General features: G+C 46.3%; 1 protein-coding gene across 12 annotated transcripts in view; it reads left to right on the top strand.

Moving 5' to 3' along the window:
- Nav2 (neuron navigator 2) overlaps positions 1 to 27429 on the top strand; it is a 689076-nt gene that overhangs the window by 516215 nt on the left and 145432 nt on the right. For all 12 annotated transcript variants that reach the window (XR_013437711.1, XM_078046352.1, XM_005335950.5 and 9 more), the window contains 4 exons: positions 4128 to 5229; positions 9821 to 9933; positions 15901 to 16009; positions 17969 to 18358. Coding sequence is in view for 11 of the 12 variants with exons in the window: in XM_078046352.1 (XP_077902478.1) it covers positions 4128 to 5229; positions 9821 to 9933; positions 15901 to 16009; positions 17969 to 18358 (1714 nt within the window). In the remaining variant the exon portion in view is untranslated. The remainder of the gene's footprint in view (positions 1 to 4127; positions 5230 to 9820; positions 9934 to 15900; positions 16010 to 17968; positions 18359 to 27429) is intronic.

Below are 27429 nucleotides of genomic sequence, written 5' to 3'. Positions count from 1 at the left end.
GAAATAAGCATAAAACTTTTAAAAGTTAAAAATAGTCATCCTTGTGCCATTCAAGGTAACTTACCTCTTTCTTGGCCCAGCTACCACTGTTTGGGGATTAGGAGGTCCAGAACATTCTTTTATGCATTTCCCCACTCCCTTTTAGCTTCCTTTGCTCTAACAAAGGTTCATATACATAAGAAAAGAAACAAGAACTGTTAGTTATTAGGGAGAGAATTGCAGTTTAATTTTAAGAAACTCACCCCACCCTCCTTCCTCCAGGCTTGTTTTCTGAGGACTCCAGAATTTCTGAAATCACAAGGGAGATTCCCTCAAGGTTGACTATACCTTGACCCAGCCAGCTTTCTCCATCTGTTAGTAAACATTATCTAAGACCACTGTGGAGAGCAAATATTTGAAAATTAAGAAACACACTGAATGTTACTGCACAGGGTAAAGATAAAACCCTCTGAGTGAGGGCTGAGCCAATGGGGCCCCACAGTACAAGACTGGCCTTGGCTCAGCCTCTTAGGTCCTCTCAGAAACTCTCTGAGATCTCAGTAGGAGCAGAGCTGGAAGGACTGGAGCCATAGCACCCTATTTTTTTTTTTTTTTTTTTTTTACAGATGGGGTGACTGATGTCCAACAAAGCAAAATGGGGCCTATCTAGGATGCCACCCTCAGTGGGTGACAAAGTGTGAGGCTTGCCTCTTTTGCATTCATCTCGTTTCTTAGAAGCCTTGTGAGGAAAGCCTTAATGTCAAGAGTCGGAGGACCCTGGTATTAGAAATGGCTTCTTTCCAAAGAAAGAATAGGCCCTCGACAGCCACTCAGTCAAGATCTAGAATCGCTGATCTGATACAAATGACAGAAATGTATCCAGTTGCCATAGACAAGCCCACTCGTTACCTTATGCCCGCTTTGCTATGTGAGGCACATGAGTGCAAAGTGTGGTTGACCTGGTCCTCAGATGTCCTGCTGCCCTCCATCCCTACTCAGAAGACTTCAGCTCCAGAAACTTAAGTCCAAAATCACCTCCAGGTCTACCTTTCATAGCCATAATGACGAGCTCTCAAGTGTCCCTGGTTCTGTAACCAGGGGAGCCCAGCCTAAACAACAAGGAGAAATTCTGAAGCTCCAGGAAGGTTTTTCAAACTTCTAGGGAATTAGGGGAGCCACCTCTAGTTCCCAGAGTTCCCAGAGTACCAAAGGTAGCCCTCCACCACTCTTTTCCTATTCCTCTGGCACCTTTTGAGGTCTGTTACACTCCTAACCCATGAGTTCCTAGAGGGCACAAGCCATATTGGCCATTGAGTTTGTCCATTTCATGTAGACATGTCAGGTGTCTGTTTTTTTGTTTGTTTGTTTTGTTTTTTCTGAGTTAGTTGTTAGCCACTTAGTTGTTGGTTAATTTCTAGTTGTGATTGTTAGTGTTAAAAATGCATAGAAATGAGGGGCTGGGGATGTGGCTCAAATGGTAGCACACTCGCCTGGCATTGGTGCAGCCCAGGTTCAATCCTCAGGACCACATACAAACAAAAGATGTTGTGTCCGCCAAAAACTAAAAAATAAATATTAAAATTCTCTCTCTCTCTCTTTAAAAAAATGCATAGAAAATGATAGGTAGGAACATTTCTTGTCAAAACCATTTCTGAGCAAGTTTCATAGGATTTCCTAGCAGGGTGTCACACAGATCCAGGTACACATGGGGATTATGCCTGGAAAGAGGGATGTATCTCTGAAAGTGAACTTGTAGGTCCTGCAAGGATAGTGCTGCAACCTGTCCCTAAGTTCTCCTTACTTTTCTTTAGCATTTACTTTCCTATAAATGATATGATTAATTAATTGTTACTTGTTCCTTTTGCTGGAATGTAAACGCCATGAAGGCAGACGTCTTTGTTTTATCACAGGTGTATCCCAAGAAACAGTGCCTGATGCATATCAGATGCTTGATGAATGAGTGGATATTGGTGTATTGAATGAATGGATGATGATCCTGGGTAAAGGTTAAAGGCAGTTTTCCTAAGAGAAGTGGTACTTAGGACTGGAGGGTCACTTTTTATATTAGCCAGAGAACCTCCTCTGTGGTACAGGCTGCTTCCATTTAGGTAGCAGGGCTAGTCTGTGCCCTACCATGGATGTCTTCAACACACATAGCAAGAAGAAAAGGCAGGGGCCCAACAGTGACTGTTGAAGTGACTGTTGTTTATACATGCTCTTCATCAAAGGAGACAGCAGTGAAGCTGTGTCCCTAAGAAGTCAGGAGAAGTGGGTTCAAATCTCAGAGAAGAAATGGGTTCAAATCTCAGATCTGTGCATTTCTAGCTGGATGACTTAAAGTCACTCAACAGCCCTACTTAGTCTCAATTCCCCCTTATAAAATCGAAGCTGTATTCCCCTCTTCATAATGCACCGAGTACTGTGCCTCCTGATACCCATGAGGCCCCCATGGGGAGCATCAAGCCTGTGGAGACCCTCTGACAGGCCAGCAGTGTGGGTGGGTTCCCCGAGTCTATTTCCAAGCGGTCTCTGGCTCTCCCCAGGAAAAGATCCAACAACGCCTGAGTTTTGTTAGGGAGGATTGTGCAGCACCCTCCCCTCCAAACCCAAATCCTCAGTAAGTCAGGAAGATGTATGTGTTTTAAAACATTGGGAGGTCTGCTTTGGATCACCCCGAGCTGCGGCTTCCCTGTACTGGCGAGGGTGAAGGGAGGCAGCTCCTCCGCCCCGAGCAGCTCACGCCCCACACGGGGCTGCTCCACTCAGCCTCAGCGGCCGTTGACTTTTAAATCATAAAAAGCCATCTATATACAGTTTACTCTGTTGCTAGAAGGCAGCGGATCGTAGGTATTAGGAAAGCGGGGGAAAAAAACAGCAGAAGCAGCAGCCGTTGATCCCACCAGGCTGCTGGGCACTGGAGGAGTTGTGGATGACAAAACTTAATTAGAAACATGAGCAGTTTAACTGAAAACACTTGTGACAATTGGAAGGGCAGCTTCTCTGGTTGGAAACTTTTTCCTAGGGAATCGTTGTGGGAGAGAGTGGCTGCTGCTAGGTAAGTCCTGTCATTGTGACTTTACAGATGCATATGCATTCTTCAGGGGCTGAAGGGACACATCCTGTCTGCTCTGCATGGTGGGTCCTGGGGTATGAGAGCACTGGGCCCTGCCCAGGGTGCCCTCCATGTCCCCCTGCTGCTTTCCCCCTTATCAGGGAGGCAGAGCTGCATCATCCAGTGCTGCCTGAAGAAGAGGGCTGCAGTACTCATTTCTGTGGCCACCAGGCCACCTTGGTGACTAGCAGAACTCCCTGTTGGAGTCTGTACTTCCCAGAATAATTCTGGCCCTTGTTTGGAGATATTTTGAGGAATTTCTGAGAAAAGCTTCTGGCCAGGGAAGCACTCACTGAGCGCCAGGGGGAAGCCTTGACTTTCAGATGACCTGTATGTTTTCTTGCCTTCAGGGAAACCATGTGCATAGATTGTGCTCTTAAGCAAAAAAAAAAAAAAAAAAAATGTTCTTTTTTTTCAATTTTTTTAACGTGAATCATGTCTGTGACTGTTTTAAAAAAACTTCCATGCTTTGATAGGATTTAACAACTTTTGAGAATAATCATTCTTCTCTAATGATTCTTCCCAGTTTCTCCTTCCTTTCTAGGTCTTGTGTGTGTTTTATTTTAATGTCTCTGCTACATTGTTTCCTTAAAAGTTACTAATAATTAATAGTTCTTGATTCTTTTGCACAACTGGTAAAATGGAACTGTAGGTTGAATAATTCAAAGTTGTGAATATTTCCTGCAGGTTTCTCACATCACTGTGGTGGTTGATGTTGGTAAGGGTTTTTTTTTTTTTGGTAGATTTATATTCTTAATTATGCTCTTTGCATGTTACTGTGAAGATTGGTCTGCATTCGCACAGTGTTCGGCATCAAAATGTGATGGGGTGTAGGGAGGGGAGGCGTGGACTATGCTTGGTGGAGAACAGGAGAAAGCTGAGCTAGGATTTAGATGTTAACCACAGATAATCCACAAAGCAGGTAATGGAGCCGTACTGCATTTGGGTTGGGAGTGATTGGCTCTGCAGCCTTCCCATATCTCTGAAACAGGTCAGCAGATATGATTCAGGTCTCCCTCCCTTCCTGTCTCTGCAGAGCCATTGGCAAGCTCAGCCTCCTCCCACCCCGGAATGAGCGAAAATGCACCTGCTTCCTTGGAGAGCAGCAGCCCCTCCATCCCCGCTAATTGCAGCACTTCCTCAGCCATCCCCCAGCCCGGTGCGGCCTCCAAGCCCTGGCGCAGCAAGTCCCTGAGCGTAAAGCACAGTGCCACATCATCCATGCTCTCAGTGAAGCCTCCTGGGCCCGAGACCCCCAGGCCCACACCAGAAGCCATGAAACCAGCCCCCAACAACCAGAAGTCCATGCTGGAAAAGCTAAAACTTTTCAATAGTAAAGGGGGCTCCAAGGCAGGTGAGGGGCCAGGGTCCCGAGACACAAGCTGTGAGCGGCTGGAGATCCTACCCAGCTTCGAAGAGAGCGAAGAGCTGGAGGCTGCTGGCCGTGCCCTGTCCACTACGGGCTCCACATCCAGCAGCCCCAAGATTGCACTCAAGGGCATCGCCCAGCGGACTTTCAGCCGGGCACTGACCAACAAGAAGAGCTCTCCGAAAGGCAGTGAGAAAGAAAAGGAGAAACAGCAGCGGGAGAAGGAGAAGGAAAAAGGCAAGGACCTCACCAAGAGAGCCTCGGTGACGGACAGGCCAGACCTCAAGGAGGAGCCCAAGGAAGAGCCCAGTGGAACAGCTATGACCGAGATGCCAAAAAAGTCCTCCAAGATCGCCAGTTTCATCCCCAAAGGGGGGAAGCTCAGCAGTGCCAAGAAAGAAGCCACAGCCCCATCCCATAGTGGAATACCAAAACCAGGAATGAAGAGCATGCCCGGGAAGTCCCCAAGTGCCCCTGTGCCTCCCAAGGAAGGGGAGCGGAACCGGAGCAGCAAGCCAAGCTCTGGTCTCCCCCCACAGAAGCCCCAGTTAGATGGCAGACACTCCAGTTCCTCCTCCAGCCTGGCATCCTCAGAGGGAAAAGGCCCAGGAGGGGCCACTCTGAACCACAGTATCAGCAGCCAGACTGTCAGTGGATCCGTTGGGACCACCCAGACCACGGGAAGCAATACCGTCAGTGTCCAGCTACCTCAGCCACAGCAGCAATACAACCACCCCAACACTGCCACGGTTGCACCTTTCCTGTACAGGTAGGAGCAGCACACGTTGCCTTCTTGGGCCACCAGGTAAAGAGCCTGGTTGGTGGATCCTTTGTCTGTGAGGGCGGGGTTGTGACTGCCCTCCAGGAACAAACAAGCACTAAGGTACCGTGTGATTCAACCATATAGAGGCACGTACGGTGCACTGGAGGGGACAATTCCCATGGTGTGATTGGGGAAGGTCAGAGAAAGACTAAAGAGGAGAAGTAAAATGTGAGCTGTTCCCAGCATGAGCAGGGGTTCAACAGGCTTTGGGGACCAAGGCATTTCAGGAGCAGCCACAGCATGGAAGTCCTGAATGTGTAGGCTGGGCAGTTTGGTGTCACCCAGCATAAGCCATAATACATCCTACACAAACTTTAAAAGAATCCATGAAAACCACCTCGCTGAGCAATCGACATGACTTCTCATAGCAGTGTTGGTCTTGAACTTCCCAGTCCTTACAGTCCCTGTGTGTGCCAGGGCTTTTTGAGAGGGAGACTGAATAGAGGGGAGTAGTAAGGGAGGGACCAGTTCTAGAATAGGACCTTTGTTGACTGAGGGGATAAGCCTCCTAGCCCTGTCTCTGATGGTACATCCACAGGACCTCTGGGGGCCTTGGGCCAGGTGCTGCTCGCTCTGGGGTTCTGGCTGCTGAGTGCCCTGGGCTCCTGGTGCGCTGCACATCCATGAGCACTCTGGGTAGTGCAGCCTTTCAGCATTGCTCTTGAGGGAGCCCCAGAGCTTTTGCTCACTGCATTCAACTCAGTGCTGTGCTGGAGACATGTAGTGACTTTGGCCACATCACCCAGCTGGACAAGAATTAACACCTGTACGTAGCAAAAGGGGACTAGGGGTGGAATGTCATATTTTACCCTCTTATTTTACAGCTCTCACCCCAAATGCATACACATAGACAGCTCTATCTACACACACACTCATACACCCTTAGGAGTAGACACATAAAACTGTCGCACTTGAGTATGGGCCCAAATGTACATTCACACATCAAATCTAAGTGCATATATGTGTGTACATATCTGTTCAGGTACATAGGCTCATGACCATACTTTCAGTATCCCACATCTGTATAATTCCCCAAAGAATTAGATATTCCCTCTCCCCTCCCAAATTGTGTTCTAGTAAGCTCTATTACATTTCCTGCCAATAGTAAAGCCAGCTGGCGCCCAGCCAGTGAGGGATGTCAGGTTTCACCTGGCCCCTCCTTTGTTTTCTTCTGCTTGCCCTCCCCTTCAGTGAGGGTCACATGGATCTTTTTAATTGGGATAAGGTTATTATTTTGTTAAATCAAGTCATCAGCTCTGCTAACACTGCTGAGAAGAGGGCCAAGGCTTAGATAATGGCTCAGCCAGTTGTATGCATGCAAAGAATAGCTCCCCATGAAAGTTTTATAATTCCAATAGCATTAATAGACTTGAAGCAATGCACAAAGTACTCTTCACAGATTCTTGGTTGGCATTCTCATAACTAGAATATATGGCAGTCTTTGATCACTGTCAATTCCACTTTTTATTTTGACTAATCACTTGCAAGATTATAAACCCTTTAACATCACTGTTATTATTTCAAGTTTGTTGTGAGAGAAAAAAAAAAAGCTCGTAGTGATGAAGAACAAATGTCTGTGATAAAGGAAGGAAAAACTTCTGGGATGTGCCTCTGCCAGTCCTCCTTTAATGTGAATGCTTACTGGGTGAGGTCCTCTCCCCCTCTGAGGTTGTTCTTTAGGTGAGTCTGGGAAGAAGAGTACCTAGAGAGGAGTTGGGACACTGGGGGCCCTGTCCTTTCTCAACTCCTGACACTCTCTGTGGTGTTGGGCCCTGGTTGCAGGAACAGCTATTGCATGTGCACTGAGAGTGTGCAAAGATCATGCTAAGGACCTTCCATGCCTTAGCTCACTGAATTTTTCCCCCACTCCATGAACTAGCTTACATCTCAAATCTCCTTACTACAGATGTGCATGCAAACTGAAGCTTAGATGAGTTAAGTAACTTGTTACACATCACAGAGCTCAAAACTAGAAGGACTCATGTTTAAACCAGAGTCTAACTAGAGGAACCAGGCTTTTAGTCACCATATTTTCCTGATTCTCTAAGTCACCCGAGCTTCATTGTTTTCATCTGCAAAGGAAGGAGAGTGAATAGGTTAAAGGATTTTAAAAGTACTTTACATTCCCTTCCTGCTCTAAAATTCTCTCTCAAGTTTATGTGTGGCTCCTTGTATAGCTTACAGGGCTCACCCCACCACCTTGCCAGTTAAAGATGTAACCAAAGAGGAAGGGAGGATAGATTGTTTTTAAAAACCACTCAAGATGAATTATGGTTATGACTTCAGAAATAACAATGAACACATCTGTCACTTTACTATGTGCTTTTGTGTCGTGTCATGTTTGATCTTTGTAGTAGTCAGGAAGGTGGCTATTATTCCCCTCATGCAGACGAGGGCTCTGGGGTTCAGAAAAGGTGAAGTGACTTTCCAAATTTGCATGACTCCCAAGTTATAGACCCTAGACTTGAAGCTGCATGTTCAGATTGCAAGACTAACATTCCTTCCAATATTTAGCCTCTTTATAAATTTGAAAATTTCTCATTTATCAATCAACATGCCCTTCTTGAGCACCTACTCAGTGCTCAGCATTAGGAACTGAATTAACTGCATGCAAAGACTCTCCATCTAGTTGAGAAAAGATTTATTCAAACACATTAAAACCAATAGGCGATAAGAGACTAAGGAGGGAGCCGTAGAAACACAGGGGTAAAACACATCAGCTGGTAGAGTGGTAAGGCTTCCAGGCTCATGTCCTGTAACTGCACCTTGAAGGCAAGGTAGGAGGGGACTTAAGGAAGAGCAAGAAGAGCCTAGAGGCCAAGGTCACAGTAATAACAGGGTATGATCGGGAATGGAAAGAAGGCGCCATGTGTGGAGCAGAGTTGATCAAAAGGGGTGGGAGCAGTAGGAGATGGGGCTAGAAATAGAGAAGAGTCCCATGACATGGGGCATCATCCACCACAGATGACGGGAACCTTTGGAGGCCTTTATGAGAGGGTGACAGCATCACATCAGTACTATACAGACCAGTGGAGGGTCATGTGGGAATAGAGCAGCCTTAGGAAGAGTCCAGAATGGAGGTCACTATCCAGATGCCTGCTTGGGTCCAAAAAGGGTGGGTCCCGGAGGATGGGGCTATGGCAGAGGGAGCCCAAGTACCGCATCTCTAGCAGGCACAGCTACTGCTTGTCACCAGCAGGTGGCACCCTGCAAGAACAAGGGCTCAGTCTCCCCAGACTTCCTTAATTTTACAGGGAGAAGGCAAATATCCAGACAATTTCTTGTGTGAAATATATAAATTTTTAAATAGTAAATTAATTTTGGAAACTTTAAATTCCTATGCATGCTAATAAGAATATGTGTGTGGGCTGGTCCCTACACCTGGCTGTCATTTGCAACCTCTGGACTAAAAATGGGATACCTGTTTCAAGGTGCTTAAAGGATGTTTGCAGAGATGAGGAGGGCTATCCTCTGAATGAGGAATAGAGAAGAATACTGAGATTAAGAAAGCGCTGTAAAGCTGACGGTTACAGAAATCGGGATGACCTCAGGGGGAAGATAAAGGGGGGAAGAATAGGTGGGTGGTTTATCAGTCCATCTCCCATGGTCCATCTACATTCTTATCAAGCACTTTCTTGGGAGTGTGATGTGTGTGTGGGGAGGCGGATAGTTCAGTGTTAGTGTACAAGGTCCTGGGTTCAATTCCCAGCATCAAAAACAAAACAAACCAACAAAAAAGAACCCCTCTTTCCTCATAGACAGTGAAATCTGGCTGAATCAGTCCAGGATGGTAATGAATTAATACTCTCACATTAATCACCACGGCATCTGAGCACGATTATAACATTGCACGTCATGCCTGAATGAGCCCAGGTAGTTGTGGCAAGGAAGGGTTGCATGAAGCTGTTGCCTCAATTTGCTTGACAAATAAGGGCCTGGAGAAGGTTTGGGGAAGTACAGATTTCAGTCAAGTGTTGAAATTATGATCAATGAGACCTTTCATGTCAGAAGATCTGAGCTGTGAATCAGAGACCTGGAGGGCAAACACAGCTGCTTGGCATCCACTCCCGACTGGTTTTACAGTCACCTTTTCAGAGAGAACCATGTCAGGAGGATTGCCGGGGGGCGGGGAGAGGGGGCGTCAGTAGAGTCATCTTTATGCTTGACTTGCTGGTATTGCTGGTTACCTGGGAGTTGCTTTTTGGCAAAGGTTAAATTATCCAAACCACCCAGCACCCTCCAGCATGTATTTGGCTAGACCTAGCTCCCTGAGGAGGGGTCAGAAGATCATTTCATAGTGAGGGATGACAGAATCTCTCCATTTGGGCAGTGGATATTTCATCTTTTCCAGTTCGGTGGCTCTCTCTGTTCTTAGGACATTGCTCCATGTGTGGCTAATGAATTATTTAGTGTCAGTCTGCTGATCTGCTCGGTTCTAAAACATCTTGCTGAAAGAGGTGATGGTGAGTGCTGTGGTCAGCCAGATGTAGTATTTACCTCTCCTGACAAGTGTGTCTGTTCTGGTTTGTATGTGAAGGTCCCAGACGGACACCGAGGGGAATGTCACGGCCGAGTCCAGCCCAGCGGGTGTGAACACAGAGCCTAGTCACTACACCAAGAGTGGACAGCCTGCTCTGGAGGAACTGACTGGTAAGTGTGGAGCCCCAGAAATTCTGCATCTGTTGGTGATGGAGCTTCCAAAGCAGCAGCCTGTAGGAACCACCTGGCTCACCTGGTGGCATTGACTGAGGAGCTGAACAAACTTTCTTGCTTTCCCGATTATTTTCCTTCTTTTCTTTTTTCCTTTTCTCCTCTCTTTCACAACCTCTCACTCCTCTCCAGAATTGTAAACGAGACTCACACTTGTTGGCAAGTTCTATTTTTAGGATACATTTAATGTTACTTAAGGGCTCGGGGCTACTCTGATATTTAACCATGTATCTCCTTGTTTGCACTTCAGATAAAGTTGCTTTTCAACAAGATTTGGAATTCAAAAATTTTGAATTTTTTTCATTTCTTGTGGAGGTACAAATTACCATATGTTAGCATTTTCCATTAATTAGAAGATTTTAGCATGCTGCTTTTACCAAAAACATAAAATATCTCAAATTTTATTTAATTATGAACAATTTTTATTAGGGATATTATACGATATAAAAACATAAAATCCACTTGTTATGAAGTTAATTCCACAGCTTAATGTTAAAGTATCTCTTTTTTTTGGCCGGGGGGGGGGGTGGTACTGGGGTTTGAACACAGAGATGCTCTACCACTGAACTACATTCCCAGCTTTTTTATGTTTTATTTTGAGACAGACCCTCTAAGTTGCCATGGCTGTCCTAGAACTTGCAATCCTCCTACCTCGGTCACTGAGTTTATAGGCCTGAACCACTGTGCCCGGCACATCACATTCTTAATATAAAGGAGAGAGGTCATATCTGGTTTTGATTTTTTCTTTCTTTCTTTTTGATGCTGGGGGATTGAACCCAGGGCCTCGTGTGTGCTAATAAGCACATGCTGTACCACTGAACTACATCTCCAGCTCATGATTTAGAATTCTTACTGTGGTATGTTCCAAGCTACGCCTTCTCCATCTCCCACCTTCTCCATCTCCCACATTCTCGATCTCCCACCTTCTCCATCTTCCTCTTTTTCAGTCCCCCTTTCCTGTCCCCAAGCTTTGTGCTCTGTACCAGTGGCTTCCCGTCAGGGCAGTGGTTGTATCGTTTATCTCCTATCTTGCCACTTCCAGAGTTGGGTTGAAAATTGAATCCATGTTTAAAATTCATTTATTATCCTTGACTACACCATTTTCATAGCCTCACTGCAGCTGTGGAATTGGTCTGCAGCCCATGGGATTGAAGTTTACCCATCTGATCATTAGCTCTGAGTTTAACTATCCAGAGGCTCTGGGCGACCTAACCATTAACCATTCCCTCTGAGTCCACTGGCTGGGTGTAGTGATGGTACAGACAGTCCTCAATGCATCTATAAGCAAGCTAGCTAATGGGTAAGGCCCCACATTCAGGATTGGTATTATGTCCTGTGCAAAGCTTATAGCTCCCTTACACATGAGCACATGGATAGTATAGGAAAATGACCAGGGAGAGGCACATGAGGTTCAGATGACTGCTCAGGTCTCCATGCACATTCCAGATCCTGTTCTGTGTGCACACATCAAAAGAGCCAGGCGGGGATCAGTTTTGTGTCCCACGGAGTAGTATGGGTTCCTGTCAGATTTTGAGTCTCAGAAAAATCGGTATTTGAAAAGCAAAGCCAGTATCCAGAGAACATTCCAGATATTGCTTAGGTTTCAGAGCAACATATTGCAGCCTTGGCTCTTTCACCAATTTTCTTCCTCCTTCCGGTGTCTCCTGTACCACAAGATTGTGCAGCCAAGTCAGAACTCAGAAGCTTGACGTGTTGCCAGTGGTTGAGGCAGCAATTTGCACAGCCAGGTTTACCTGGTCATGTACTCTCTGGTGCTAAATGGAGTTGGCTGCTAGTGAAAATTCCTTTAGGCAGGGTGACTCATCTTTACATTTAAGCAGTAGAAATCACATGTGACTATAGTGTGGATTTTTTTTTTTTTAATGGAGACACTGAGTGGCACAAGGTTGAACTTAATTTGTCCACAGGCCATCACTTGAAATTGGCACCAGGATGGGGGGGGGGTCCTGAGGAAGTTCCCCAAAAGGAAGGTGAACTTCAACTCAGGCCATGAGGGTCCTTGCTATCATCACGGACAGGAGTTTAGGGATGGGTCAAAGTGAGACACAGATTGGGTTTATTGAGAAAAAGGAAGAAGTACACACTGTGGGAGACAGGATGGAGTGTGGGTGTGGGAGAGGAATGCACTAGCTACATTTCAGCTGGGCATATTTATACCTGTGGCCTCTATAGTGCAGAGACGTGGTCTAAGAGGGTGTTTTCAGCCCTCCATTGTGTTGGTAACTGGACGAGTTAACCATTGCCTACCAGGGGCATTTATTTTCTTCTTTGTTTTTGGTGAAAACTTGCTAATCATTTCTCCACCAGGGAAATTTATCGTTCTGCTTGTTGAATGTAGACAGTACCTCACTGTTGTAACACGGAGGGCTTGACGGCCCGCTTGGTGTATAGATGAAGTCATCAGATCCTGGAGATAAAGAATACTGACTTGTTGAGCAAAGGCATTCTCAGACCTGCTTTTCTTCTAGGTCCAAGACAGAAAGCAAATTATTTATGGAGCTGTAGATAAGGCCTAATGATTGACTTAACAGTGCTGTTTATGACCAGAGTTTATGAAAATGACCTTTTAATCTGGACTTTGAGCCCATATGAAAGTGGACTTTGGGTCTGGACTTTGAATCACCACTCTCATTTGTCCCACATGTCTCTTCTCTGATCATCCTTATGTCTTCTGTTCTACCTCAAAATGACTGAGTGATGTTTTTATGAGCACCTTTGACCAGTTGCTTAGCTCTTCCCCTTCTTGGTGCATGGGTGGGTCTTCCCATGGTGTGTCTCCATGGACATTGCATCACAATTGAAAAGTGCATCTTGGGTTGTGGAGTTAGAAGGCGCCACATACACCTTAACATCCAGGTCATGAGTTCTTCCTATAGCTTTCCTTCAGGTTCTCTTTCAGCTTTGACTCAAATATTTTTTTGTGACACAAAGGTTCTTCCTCTCTCTCTTTTTTTTTTTAAACCTAAAAAAGAAATGGAGTTCTTTATCCTTCTATTTCTCTTCCCTGGATATCATTCAACCTCCTGCAGCCCACAGACGGTTGCCATCATTTTCTATGCTGCAGCGTGCCCCTTATGCTCTTCCAGGTCAACATCCCAGGTTCATTTATCTTCTTTTTCTAACACTGTGACATCCTACAATCTCGGTCATGAAGGGTCAGAACATGGGGCTCTCTCTGTCACAGCCTGTGGCTTGAGGGTGAGCTTTCTCTGAGCTGTGTGTAGTCATGGCACAGCTAACTTAGTTTTTAAGCCCTCTCTAGGAGCCGAAAGGATCCCACAATGTCCACCAGAGCTTGGTTGTGTTTTAACTTTTGTTGTAAGTTGTGAGTTGGTGGGAAAGTCTTACTTTTCAGCTAGTATCTGAGGAGGCATAGTGGGCCACACAGGATGTGGTCTCCAAGATAACACCTCGTGGATCACTGTGTTTCTACCTGACCCTGGCCATCTGCCCTAGAGTGGGCCTCTGAGGGGAGCAAGCATCTCCTGCAGGACCCCCAAGAGGGAAGTAGGACATGCACATTTGCTGAGCTCTCCTTTTACAGGGGGTATATCATGTGTTCTGTGTCATCAGATTCTTGTACAAATCTCTTCTAGAGAAATGGGTTTTTAACTCCATTTTGCAGGTGAAATTGAAAGACTAAGTGCCTTGTTCAAGTTCAAGTGAGTAACGAAAACAGGGCCATGATTCACATCTTCATGGGAATGCAAAGCCCATGCTTTCTCTTCCTACACTGACCAAGCATTTTTTAGGCAATAAATATTTCTTAGGCATCTATATATTTGCATGGGGATTACCAAAAGTAAAGGTGCAACACCATCTCAGCTCAGAGATCTTTGAATTCCTTCTTTCCTTCCTGCCTTTTTTCCCTCCTGTAGAACCCAGAGCTTCACACATGATAGATAGGCAAGTACTGAGCCCAAATCTTTGAATTTCTAAAGGAGAATTAAGACAAGCAACTATGTCATTAATCAAGGTGTGAGTAAGTAAGTATACTTCTTGGGTATTAATTACTGGACTTGATTTGAAAACTGTTGTGCCTGGACTTCCTAATAAATGTTCACTGTAGGGCCTAGACCTGTCCAAAGGATCAGTATCTTTTTGGTAGTTTTACACAGATATGATGTGGCCAAACTGGCAATAAGAGAGATTTAATTGGAGGCCCAGGAGATACATGCAATGGTATTTGTTCAAGGCCACAAGGGGGTAAAATTGACCTTTACCACTGCCTTCTTTTAAAAACATACATGTATATATATGTGTGGTTTAAAGACTTGTGTGGGAAATCCGAGCACTGTTCAGATAAGAAAAAAATGCTTTTTCAATTCCTCTGGGTTAAAAGGGGGCAGATAATTGAAAACAGTTGCACTTTTAAGATTAGAGAGTTGACTGTAGTGAATTTCCTCCATAAAAGCCCAATGGCTGTCCTTTTCTCTGTCCTCCAGACCCCCGGCACCATCATGCCGAGAACAACCTGAGGAAGTTGTTATTATCAGAAGAGAAGCCTAATTCTGCAGTGTATCTTAGATGCCCCGTTGCCCTATTAGTGATAGTGACTGGAACTTCTACTTGGCATCTAATGAAAATCCCACTTGCTGCTGCCAACATACTGTGTTCTGTAGGGAGAGTTCTTTTAAAATGTTGCTCAACCCTTGAAAATAGTCATAGGCTTTGCAGGACCCTTGATTTTGGTTCTCCAGGCTTTTCAGCCCTCCCTGAATTTACTCTGAGGAGGAAAATGTTCAATCCCTTTAATCAGGATTATAGTTATTCTCCTTCTTCTCATCCCCTTGTGAGGCTGAATGCAACAGTGTAGCCAGAGAACCTGAAACAGGGCTGTGCTGAGAGGCACGTCTCTTCCTAGCTTGTGGGTGGCGTGTTTCTTACGGCACGTTAGCGGGAGCCTGAACTCTGCTTGGCCAAGTGTCTCATGGAAATGTTGCCCAGAGCATAGAAGTCTGTGGTTCTGCCAAAGAGAAGCCCAGCTGTTTCTTGGTGGCTCCCTGCTCTACATCACTAGCTGGATGTATTGCACTATGCAAAGGGACCTCAGGATCTTAGCCTGGTTTGCTTCCCCAGCTGCCCTATGCGGTCAGTACTATTACTATGCTCATTTTAGGAAGATGGAATCAGAAAGAAGGAGAAGACCAGCACCTTTCTCACAGTTGATCATGCAGCCAGTAAGCAGGGGAGGTAGAATCTGAGGTGCCACAGTCCATCTGACAAGGGAGAACGCAAACCTGTCTGTTGGTTAACAAGTGCAGGTCCTTGAGCCACTGTGAACTCTTTTTGTAAAGCAGAGCTGGAAGACAGATGTGTATATCACCAATAGGTGAGAGAACAGTGCCATACACACTTTTGAAGGGCAGAAAATGACTGGGGGAGTGCTCAGTCTTCATTAGAGACCACGCGAAAGTACGTTTACATCTCCAACTAAGGCGCTTTGCATTTTCCTCAAGTTGAACTTGATCGACTTCCAGAGGAACCTGGAGGAGGAATCTCCATGAATTTAACAGCCTCCTCTGGGCGTCTGTTCAGTCAATCATCCACTTTCAAATCCTTATTTTGCACCAATAGCTGAAACCTGGCTATAGTCACAAATATATTTGCTTACTGCTTTCATGAACTTTACAGTCTATCAAAAAGCTACACTGCTTTTGCGGGGGTAGTACTAGGGATAACCCAGAAGTGCTTTACCACTGAGCTATAAATCCTCAGCCCTTTTTATTCTTTATTTTGCTAAGTTGATGAGGGCCTCACTAAGTTGCTGAGGCTGTCCTTGAACTTGTGATCCTCCTGCCTCTGCCTCCCAAGTTGCTGGGATGACAGGTGTGCACCACCAGGGCTGGCTAAAATTTAAACTTATCTTAACTTTCATCTTTCCAGGGGAAGATCCTGAGGCTCGGCGGCTGCGGACAGTGAAGAACATCGCTGACCTGCGGCAGAATTTGGAGGAAACCATGTCCAGTTTACGGGGAACTCAGGTTACACACAGGTATCTGCAGTGTGAGCTGGTTTGTGGAACTAGCTGGGAGGTTGATTTTCACTGCCATCTGAAAAGAGATTCAGTTAGTAGTGGAAGAAATAACCTGGCTCCCCAAATCTGCTAGCAGAGAGAAGGCCAGACAACACACCGAAGAGAAGGAGAGGGAGCAAAAAGAGAGATTCCTCCTCCAAAGTGGAAGGTTATTAAATCCTTTCTGTGGAGGACGCTGTGGAGCAGCTCTATTTCAACTTCTCTTTACTCACATTTCCCACAACTATATCCTGCAGTTAAAACGAGCAGGTGAACTGAGCCTGACCTGTGGGATAAGTTGAATAACTTGAATCCCTCCCCAGTCTTCTGATATCCAACAGCCCGCGATATTGTTGGTCATGCACGTGCATCATCAGGCATGTAAGGAAGTGCTGATAACGACCTATGATCATGTTAACTATGATTTAGTTGGACAGATTATGTTGGAAACACTTATCAGGTTGTTTCCTTTGCGCAGCAAGGAGTTGAAGAGGGCGCCACCTGGGATGTCCTTTGTGATTTTGGCACAAGGAGGTTTTACAGTTTGTGTTTGGCTTTGAAAATCAAAGAGAAGGGCTGGGGGTGCGGCTCAGTGGTAGAGTGCTTGCCTAGTACATGCGAGGCCCTGGGTTCAATTCCCAGCACTGCAAAAAAAGAAAAAAAAAGAAATCAAAGAGAAGTTCAATTTCCTCTGCTGAACTTTGAAGTCTCTATTGCTTCTCTAGTTGCAGTTTTTCTTTTACTTTCTTTCTTTTTTTTTTTCCTTTGATAATTGAGTGTGGGGAGGAGACAACAGGCTTCCCCCAGCCAGGAATTTTGCAGATGGGATTTAATGCCATGGGCTCTGTCTTCAATAGCACCAAGGGGTTCAATATGCAGAAAGTCAGGCCACTTCCAGGATTGGGGTAGGGAGGTGCAAAAAACAGCTCCAGGAGCCAAACAGGTTCTTCCAAATGAACTTGGGGGCTTTGGGGTGGCGCCTCTTAAGCCCTTGGGTATTTAAAGAACATGCAGCCAGATGCTAGGTCCTGTGACTCTATGATTAGATACAAAACCTTTCCCTTTTCCCACCATAATCACTGACACTGACTTAATGTTGATGCAGCATTAGTTTTGATGGATCTATGGGCTTGAACTAGGATATAATTATGACAGGAGAAAAAACTTCAATGTTTTTTTTTTCTCTGCAAGACAGAATCTCACTCCATGCCCACTTAGGAGAGCTGACTGCTATTCTAAGGAGATACAGATGATCTGCTTGATCACGCACAGAGCTCGCAGGGCTCCGATGATGATGATGGAGCATAAAGGGTCTTTCTGATGCCTAAGAATGAGCTTAGTTCCCTAGAAGATTCCCACCCATGTGACATGATTTATTAGCCCTGGCATTGGGCAGTCTCTTGGGTATTTTTGGACAAAGAGTAGGAGATGCAAAGGTCTGGGGGAAATGGACCTTGGAGGGTCAGAGGATGAGAGCTATATCCTCTCTTCAGCTGGGAGGGACGAAGGATGTGAGATATGGCATTGGGAACTTCAGATAGACTGGTGCATCCTTCCCTAAAGGAAGAGAAGAGCAATTCTCAAACGAAAAAGGCAGTCAGGAACCTTTAGGCCGCGTCTTTGTTGGTTCAGCATTCTCCATTTCCTTTCCTGAATTGGAAAGAATATTACAGTAGTTTAATTAAAGTCACTGGGACAGGATGTTATACTTTGCATCAGGGAAAAGGTCTCTTGGCCCTTTTAGATCATTGTATAGATGTGCAACTTCCCTTTTTCACCATCTTTAGCGGAGGAAATACACTCGGTGGTACCTGGTGCCTCTTATATACTTTATATAGGAGGAATTCTTTATAATTCTAAACAAAATTAAAGCACGTACAAACCACAGAGGATCCTAGGCACTTTAGGGTCTAACCCTGGTTGTTTTCACGTTTTTAGCACATTGGAAACCACGTTCGATACCAACGTCACCACAGAGATAAGTGGCCGTAGCATTCTCAGCTTGACCGGGAGGCCCACCCCTCTGTCCTGGAGACTTGGCCAGTCCAGTCCTCGGCTTCAGGCAGGAGACGCCCCCTCCATGGGCAACGGGTACCCACCTCGAGCCAACGCCAGCCGGTTCATCAGCACCGAGTCAGGCCGCTATGTGTACTCCGCCCCCCTGAGGAGGCAGCTGGCTTCCAGGGGCAGCAGCATCTGCCACGTGGATGTGTCAGACAAGGCAGGAGATGAGGTGGACCTAGAGGGCATCAGCATGGATGCCCCTGGCTACATGAGTGATGGGGACGTCCTCAGCAAGAACATCCGAGCTGACGATATCACCAGCGGGTGAGTGAGTGCCTGGGCTCCTGTCTGTCGTTTAGCCAAGGGGGAGAAGCCTTGGCCCCTGCTTTCCCTTTTGCACGGCCTTTACTTCAGTTTGGAGCAGATCACTCTGGCTGCCTCGGTTTCTGCCGTCTGTGTTGGAAGCTGCGTGGCGTGGCAGGGACACTGCTGGGCTGAGTCAGAACACCTGGGTAGACAGGTTTGGCTGGTAACTCTCAAGTCCCCACCAGCTGCCAGAGTGACACTGGAAAACAAACCTGCCACCTCGGTCCCTTAAACAAACCTTGCACGGAGCTGCGTCCCCACCTTTTAGCACGGCCTGCCCAGTCCTGAGGGACCTGCCTCTCCAACCTAATCAGTCTTCCCCCACCTTGCTCTTTCCCTGCTGCTGCTCCTTCCATTCTTCCATCTTCCAAAAAAGAGCCTTTGTGCTCATTTCTGGTCCTGGATTCTGCTTCCAGATCTCTGCATGGCTAGTTCCACTTGCTGCTCAGTTGACACCTCTGTGAATGGGTCCTTTTTGACCACTTAGTTTGAAGTAGTTTGTGTCCTGCCCCTGCGCCAGTTACCTCTGTCACCCTGTGTTGGGTGCAAACCTTAATGTTTCCCTGCCCTCTCTGGTACTTGCAACCTCTTGCACCGTGAAGCTGGAGTATTGCCTTGTTTCTTCACCATGGAGTCACTTCTGCAATGACACAATAGGAGCTTATAAATAAAGCTGAATGAATGAGCCCGTGGGCCGGTGAACGAAGGAACAAACCGTAACCGCCCTGTTTCTTTATTGGTTCATGTGTAAAGTTAAGGATAGTGATGAGAGATTACTAAGGACCTTTTAGATGACCGTGTCACGGCTTTGTGTAGCATGAGGCCTGGCTTCCTGTTTGTAGCTTCACTTTGAGATCACTACACAAATAAGGTGCGTTTCTTTATCTCACTTGACTGAGACTTCTTAATTTATCAACGGGACTCGTCCAAAAGTTCTCCAAGGTCTTTTCCACCTCTAAATGGTTCTAGTGATGAAAATTACATATAAGGAAAATCAGGAATAGAATAATCATGCCACTCATTTCCATGAAAATGATAGTCAGGAACCCCCTGGTGAGTCAGTATTTTCACAGTTTTAATAATAGCCAACTCCCCTGTGATGTGCAGAGAAGGGTGCGGGTGCTCTACATGTATTATCTTGCTCTGTCCTCACAGCAGTCCTTTGAAGTGAATGATCTCATAATCCCCATTTTATAGATGAGGAAACTGAAGTTCAAGAAGGCAAGTCCAATAACTTGCCATGGTTATGCAGCTGTCAAGAGGCAGAGCCTATGGCCAGTGGCTCATCATTCTTAACCACATGGAACGCTCTTGCCTAGCACTGTACTGCTGCATTGAAATAGCACAACTGCTAGAGTTTATTTCAAAAATTTTTAAATTTTGCATAGGTCTGTCTGTATGACTAAAATTGTTCTTTTATTTAATTAGAAGCATTGGCATAGCAGTTGTGCTAGTCAACTTTCCATTGCTGTGACAAAATACCTGAGATAAGTCAACTTAAAGGAGAAAAGATTTATTTTGGCTTATGGTTTCAGAGATGTGGTCCAAGATGACTTGGCTCCATTGTTTCCACTCCTGTGGTGAAGCAGAACAGCATGGTGGGGAGCATGTGGTGGAGAAAGCTGCTCACCTTATGGGCAGCTAGGGAGAAAGAGGCCAGGGACTAGATATTCCCTTCAAGAACACACCTCTAGTGACTTACTTCCTCCATGTAGGCCCTGCCCCCAGAAGTCTCCACCACCTGCCAATAGCACCACCAGCTGGGGACCAAGGCTTCAACACCAGAGCCTTAGAGATACATTCTAGACATTCCAAGCTGTAACAGAGGTGCTTTCCTTTGTAGTAGTAAAAATCTTTGAAAATGAAAGCCACCAGACTCTTAATGATATAACAAATTTCTGCTATCTGGAACTGGTGGGAAAGCTGATGCACTGATAAATTAAGTGATCTGGTCAACTTAGAGCATATTTTGCATTCCTAATTTTCCATAAATGTGAAGAACAGTAATATACACCTGTTCATAAAAGTGAATTGCACACAATTTAATCTTTTATAATTATTTGGAAGACTTTTGGTATCTGGCATAACCCCAAACTTTATCAATTCTGAATTCACTCTACTACTCTAAAATCCTAATTACTTTGACTCCTTTGAATACTGTAATAAAGACCTCATTTTATTGCTGGACCAGTCTTCTAACCCTAACTGGTCAGTGAATTAATTTTGATGTAGTTTTTGGCACTGTCCACAAGGTGGAGACATTGGGACACTCCAAACTCTTAGTAGTGTCACAGGGAGAAACTCTCGGTTTCCCTGGCCACCCACACCAGAGTCTTCCCCTTGCTACAAAAGCCCAAGTGTTTACATTTCAGTTCCTGTTTTGCAAAGCTTACATTTTTAGCACGTGAGATAGTGTTTAGAGCAGGCCTAGATAAAAGTGCAGAAATGTAAGCAAACTACCCAGTTACTGAAATCGGAGAACTTTGGTCTGGTTTTTCTTCCCTTGCTCCTTTTACTGCAAGAATTTACCTTCAAAATAAGGATTGCCCAGATGACACTTAATGCTCCTTCTGCTAGTATCATTCTCGGACACTTGTTAAGCATGTGTGCATCTGTGAGTGTACTGGGGAAAGTCAGCTTTTGCCTTTACGTGTTGGGCTCAAGGCAAGTCATGTCGTGTCTTTCCTATTGATGTCTTTTTCTGTACATAGACATGACAAGGTCGTAAGCATCAAAAATCTGGTCACTTGTTCTGTTCTTCAGAATCTGATGTCAGTCATTGCTGAGGCTATTGATGGAATTGGGGAAAAACAAACTGAGCCCTGTGACATTAGGCATGCCATTTAATTTCCTTAAGCCTTAAAGCACTAAATGTGAGGGGTTTTTTTATTTAAATTTTTATTTTATTATATTTCTGGTATTAGGGATTGAACTTATCTATTGCTGAACTATATCCCTAGTCCTTAATAAATTTTGAGACAGGATCTCACTAAGTTGCCCAGGCCTGCCTCAGCCTCCTGAATAACTGGGATTCCAGGTGTGTGCCACTATACCAGGTGTAAACATGGTTCTAACCTTCTGTACTTAGACTTCTTCCTGAGGTGGTGTCATATAAATGACAAATATCTAATGAAGACACAAAATTTCAGCCAGGATCTAGCTATCATACCCAAGTATCCAGACACTTGACAACAATGAAATGATGAAAATTTACATCTTAGGTATTTGGCTTAGTGGAAACTTAGCCTTGATATATGAGTAATAGTGGATTGATCAGTGCCAAGTCTTCTTTGAGGAACGTTCTTGCAAAAGTTGGCCACAAGTGCATTCAGAAAAACTCTAGTTGTTTTTAAAAATGACACTGTACCTTGCTTGGCTCACTGTAGCAGCTACCTCTTGACATCTCTAGCTTATGTTCTTCACCAGGGTGCATCCTTCAGTGCTGGCTAAGGTAGGACAGAAGTTACTTTATCACCATGGAGTTTAGCTAAGAACTTGATGGCAAAGCCTCTTTGTCTTTGTATGTATATGTTTATCAAAACCCTGTATTGCACTTAAGTTAATGCCAGGCATGTCTAAATACTTTACAAGCTATCATCTGATCTCACCACTCCTTTTATTAGATTGATAAGTTGGGTATTGGCTGTGTTGGAAAAGGAATTAAAATGACAGATGAAGATGTCTCTTATTAAGTTCTAATCTCAAGTCAATTCTCTACTCACATTCTAAAAATTCAGAGTGCCACATGCTACATAATAAAATTAAAGGGACAGACTTCACGTCCATCTGTTGCGAAAGGTTTTATTTGCCAAGAGAGCACTGAGTTGCATAGTCTTCCAAAGTATAAATATGTGTCACTTCATGGGGGATAAAAATGACCATTTGAACTTCACGTCTGAAATTTTCTGCCAATAAGAACCTTTAAGGGGCTTCCCAGAGCCTTTGGGAACACACCTGGACTCCATAACTGAACATGGGAGGCTCTTAGTGGCCTCTGCCTTCCTTTGGTTGCTCCTGGCCACACCAGGAGATCAGATCTACCTCAAGTATCAGACACTTGGGAACACCCCAGGGCTCTGTCCTTCTCACTGCTGTAGGGCACCGCCCTGGGCAGAGGCGGTCTCGGCATTTGCAAGGCTCTGTGCCTGCTTTCTGCCTGGGGTTCTTTTCCCCAGGAGCCCACATAACTGAGCCCAATAAAACCACCTCCCCTGCAATGTCCCCCAGATCCCTCAGTCAGAGTTAGCTGTGTCTTGTGTGCTTCTGATGGCTTTGGTTCTTTCCTAGACTGTGTGTAAGCTTTTCACTTTGCATGTGAAGTGTTCGAGGAGGACTGGCTGGTGGCCATAGTTTTCAGGGACTTGAGATTTAATCCTGGCTCTGCCAGGTGAACTGGAACAACTTCTGAACCTTTGCAAATTGGAGGTAGAGAGCTTAGTTAGCCCCTGACAAAGAGTCCAAGATGCTCACGAAACATGTGTGTGTCTCTGTCTGTCTGTCCGTTCTCCATTAAACTCGGAGCTCCCAGAAGGTAGACGGTGCCTGTTAATTTTCTAAGCCCAGAGAGCAGAACCTGCTAGGTATGGCCTCTTCTTGGTGTCTAGCCCAGCAGGACCTTGGACTTATATAACTTGTCACCACCAGCTGTGGAAGTCCATGGTTCTGTTTGTAGAACACGTGGAGGAAAGCTGCGTAGCCCGTGCGTCCATCTCACAGCCAGCGTAGGGTGCAGCGCTCTGCTGTCTGCGGCTTTGTGACCATAGCCATCATGATATTGGGTGGAGACTCCCTGCTGGTGGCATCGAGGGCTGAGGAAGCTGCATTTCAAATGTGGCCTGACATTGTGGAAGGGGAAGAGGGTTATGAGTCTTTAGCGGTGACTTGGTGGCAGGGGTTACTCCATCAGCAGATGTGATCACAGACTCAAGCTGGGAGACTTGGCTCCCCAGAAGTGGAGGAGCCATCTCTGCTGAATCACCTGTGGCTCTGTAAATATGGCAGGGTGTGGCTCAGGAAACTAGGACAAAACACCACCCGACTGCCCTCCAGGCTGCAGAAGGTTATTTCTCACACTTCTGGAGGCTGGAAGGCCTGAGAGGACCAGGATCTGGGGAAGGTACTTCTCCTGACTTCTGGATGGTGACCTTCTTAACTGTGGCTTCACTTGGTAGAGAAAGGACGCTAGTGTGTTTTCCTCTTCTTACAAAGACACTAATCCCATCTTAGGGGTCTCTACCCTTGTGACCTCATCTAAACTTAATTGCTTCCCAAAGGCCCTACCTCCCAGTGACATCACACTGGGGTCAGGGCTGTAGCGATATAGGAATTTGAGGGAGACACACTCTTGCAGCCCACTCAGGGACTTCCATGCTTTGAAACACCATTTTTCATGTGTAATTCCCTGCGCTGTTCCCTTCATTGCTACCAGGTCATCTCCTCTTTGAAGCCTTCTCTAATTTCATCTGAGCAGAGGTGGGAACTCCTCTCTGGGATCCTCTGATAATGTGAAGTATCTGTGACAGCACTGTGGCACCACATTAGAATTACTAAGAGTATATGCACATGTACGTGTGTGTGTAGTACATGTGAGAGAGAGAAGGGAACAAAACCCATGCCTGTCACATGCTCTGAAGGTTCAGGTCATACCTCTCCAACGCTTATATACCTCTGTTGGCTGTACGTTGCCCAGTCAGTGGTATTTGTTGGATGAGCTACAACTGACCTTAAGTAAGATATAGTTCTCTCTCTAGATAGATAGATTTGTGCCTGAGATTGAGGCCTCTTTGAGTGAGCTTGAGGCCCCAGCTCTGTGGTCTTCCTTCTTCTTGGCCCTGTCTTACCCTCTGATTAGCCCAAACCTTAGCACCTTCTCCATCCTGGTGAGCCTGACGTCAACGATATGGGAAAACGAGGGCAGTTCAGGCCATTTGCCAGCTAGGTTAGTGGAAGACAGAGGGGCCCAGTCCTCTTTCCCTTTCTTCCTTGAACATCACAGGACAGATGTGTGAGGTATTCCTCACCAAGGTGCATAGGACAGCATGGGAGACTCTTTCCCTCTGTCCTTCTAGGCCAGACCAGGAGCTGCTCTGGCAGGCTGTTGTTCCTGGCAAACTGATAGGAGAGGAAGCTGGGAATGTGCCCTGGGGCCAAGATAAATGGTTTGGGGAGAGTCTGTCCTGAAAGGCCCTGATTCCTGGCAGCTTCAACTGGGTGTGGCAGCCATCTCTGATTTGAAAAGGATAGGTTCCTATTTCTCTGGGTGGATCCCACTGCACTGATCTGGGCTTGTGGGCTCCCGGAAGGCTCAGGAAGCTCAGGCTGCCAGCTGGCCACTGGGTGGGTCTTGGTGGGATTAGAAAGCTTGGCCACCATGGGCAGTGGAGACTCAGCTCCATGAGACCAATCTGGACCCTTGAGGAAGAGATGGACAGTTTCTCTAATCACAACACCTTGGACACTAAACCTGTGGAGTTGTTTTTTCCAGCTACACACCAACCAATTCTGTGCCAGAAGGGTGGCCCATGGTTCAATTCAGCTCTGACACTATCTACCTAGAGTTGCCATCGACCCCGCAGGCAAAGGGCACTGCCCCACAAGACTGCCACACCCTACCTCTGGTGCCATGAGCGGATCCCCACGTTACCCACACTTCTGTCCAATGTGTCTACAAGTTGAGGGTCCCCATAACTCCTTCCCCAGGCTCAGTAATTCATTGTGACGGCTCACAGAACTCAGGAACACTTTACTTATTATTGCTGGTTTATTATTAGGCATATCAAAAAGGCTACAAAGGAGCAGCCGGATGAAATATACATAGGGCAAGGTATGAGGGTGCAGGGAGTTTCTGTGGACACCCTGCTCCTGGCACCTCTATATGTTGACCAACCCAGAAGCTGTCTGCACTGCATAGTTCAGGGGTTTTGTGAGGTCCCGTTCTGCAGGTGTGATAGAGCCAGTGACCAGCCATTCCTGATTAAGCCAGTCCCTAGTCCCTCTCTGCTTGGATTTCTCTGGCCACCAGCTCCCATCCTCCAAGGGTCAATGGGGCAGCAAAAACTCAAGTTATAAATAACAAAGATACCACTACTCCCACCCCATCTCTCTGGAAATTCCTAGGGTTTAGTGGCCCAGGGCAGGAACCAAATCATGTTTCTTATCATGTCATAGCAAGTCAATTGCTCCTAGTGTGCAGCTATCCCCTTATACTTAGAGACATCAAAGGTCCAGTGAGGCTCCAAGAAGAAGGTGCAGGCCCAGGTGGTCCACTAGGTTGGCGATGGGGTTGGGCCAGTCCCCTCTGGCAGTGCTTCCATTCCTCTCCTCTCCCCTCAGTATTTCCCCAGAGACAGGCCTCACACTGCATGAATTCTCAGAAACCAGACTTTCGCTGTCTAATCCTTTCCTGGGTGTTAAATATCTGAGCAAGTACAATGACCCTGTTCTCCTGGGCAGCTCTCTGAATAGAGTCAGCAAGCTCGGAGTCAGGAAGGGAGAGGGATTGATTTCCCCCAGGGTTGTGGAACAAGTGGTAGCTTTCCCTACGTGGCTGGGATGTCATCGGTGTGGGTGATTTGGCCGAGGGATGGCTCTGGCTGCCAGTGTCAAGTCATCCCTGGTGGCTGGAGCAGCATGGACTGTGCACGCCTCTCCCATCCAAGGTGGATCCACTTGACTTACTGAGTATGGAGAATCCGTTACCCCTTACCAGCAGCTGGTTAGGCAGTCTTAGCAGAGAAGAAAGAAGAATCAAGCTACCCACATACTGGGAGAGGAGAAAATCCCCAGTGTACCAAGCCTCCTGTGTCTACAGTTGGGTAGGTTTGGCAGGCAGAGACCCGGATTAAAACCACATTTACTGGAGAAGACTCAGTGGAGAAATGAAGGATGGTGTGACTTTGACACAGGCAGCCCAGACTGCCACTCACATCTAGTAGCAAATGTTGGCCTAGTGATTTATAGGGAAGAAAGAAAAATAGAGATTTGGCGGGGGGGGGGGGGTCTTATTTTCTCAGGAAACTAGGCTTAGGCTCCTACTTCTTGGGAATTTCCTAGCTTAGCTGGAGGGTCAAGCCCCTGCCCGACTCTCTGTTGCATCTGATGGGGAAGGAATAGGAGACAGGAAGGAAAGTGGGTGCTTTGGGAGAAGGAAGTCATCCTCAGGCCTTTCCTGAGGGAGCCACTCCCTGGCTGACCTCCTGCCCTTAGTGCCATCCTCCTGGTCCCACAACTGTCCAAAGCACAGACTGTCGTAAATGGCGAGCTGGAAGTCCTTCCTTTGGCTCATCGTCTGGGGAGGCTCCAGGTGCAAGGCAGTCAAATCCTATTTCAAATGGACTTTGAATTTGTCAAATGCTAGGGACTGTGCTAAGGATCCCCAGGCCAAGAGAAATGAGCACGTCAGAGTTGCCAAGGTCCCAGTGCTGTAGAAGGAAGGGCACGTGACAGCCAGCATGGATCAGTGTAGGATGATGAACTGAGGAAGTGGGTAGGGGAAGAGTGGGCTGTGGAGTCAGACCTGGATATAGGGCTGGTTCGGCCACTCTGAGCTGTTTCCTTTACCACACCATCTCACAAGGTTGTTTTGAGGCTTCTGTGAGATCATGCAGGGGACTGTGCCCTGGGCATGAACTAAGCACATGGTAGATGCTCATGTAATAACATCCACCTTGTTCACCACCAACAGCAATTGCCTCATCTCTGGGACTTGTGAGCTGAGCCTTGAAGGATAAGCAAGGATCCTCTGACTAAAATCAAGCACAGTGGCATTTGAGCACGTGGTTGGGGGGTATTATTTTGAGAATGATGCTGGGGAAGGGTTGAAGATTCAAGGTGGCAGGGGCTAGGGTCAGATTAGAAGCCGTTACAGAGGCCCCAGGCATAGCCATGCTGTGGGGTAGAAGAAACTTTTTATGTAAAACCCCTCCTGCCAGGGGGCCAGTTAGACAGCATGGAGAACCCTGAAGAGATTTGTTCCCAGTTCCAACCTGTATAACACCTGGCTGGAAATGGCACTCATTTGTCCTCAGCAC

The sequence above is a fragment of the Ictidomys tridecemlineatus genome, chromosome 4 (assembly GCF_052094955.1).
Source record: "Ictidomys tridecemlineatus isolate mIctTri1 chromosome 4, mIctTri1.hap1, whole genome shotgun sequence".
Lineage (NCBI taxonomy): Eukaryota > Metazoa > Chordata > Mammalia > Rodentia > Sciuridae > Ictidomys > Ictidomys tridecemlineatus.
Note: the sequence above shows the minus strand (reverse complement) of the source record. Positions and strands in the feature narration are given on the sequence as shown.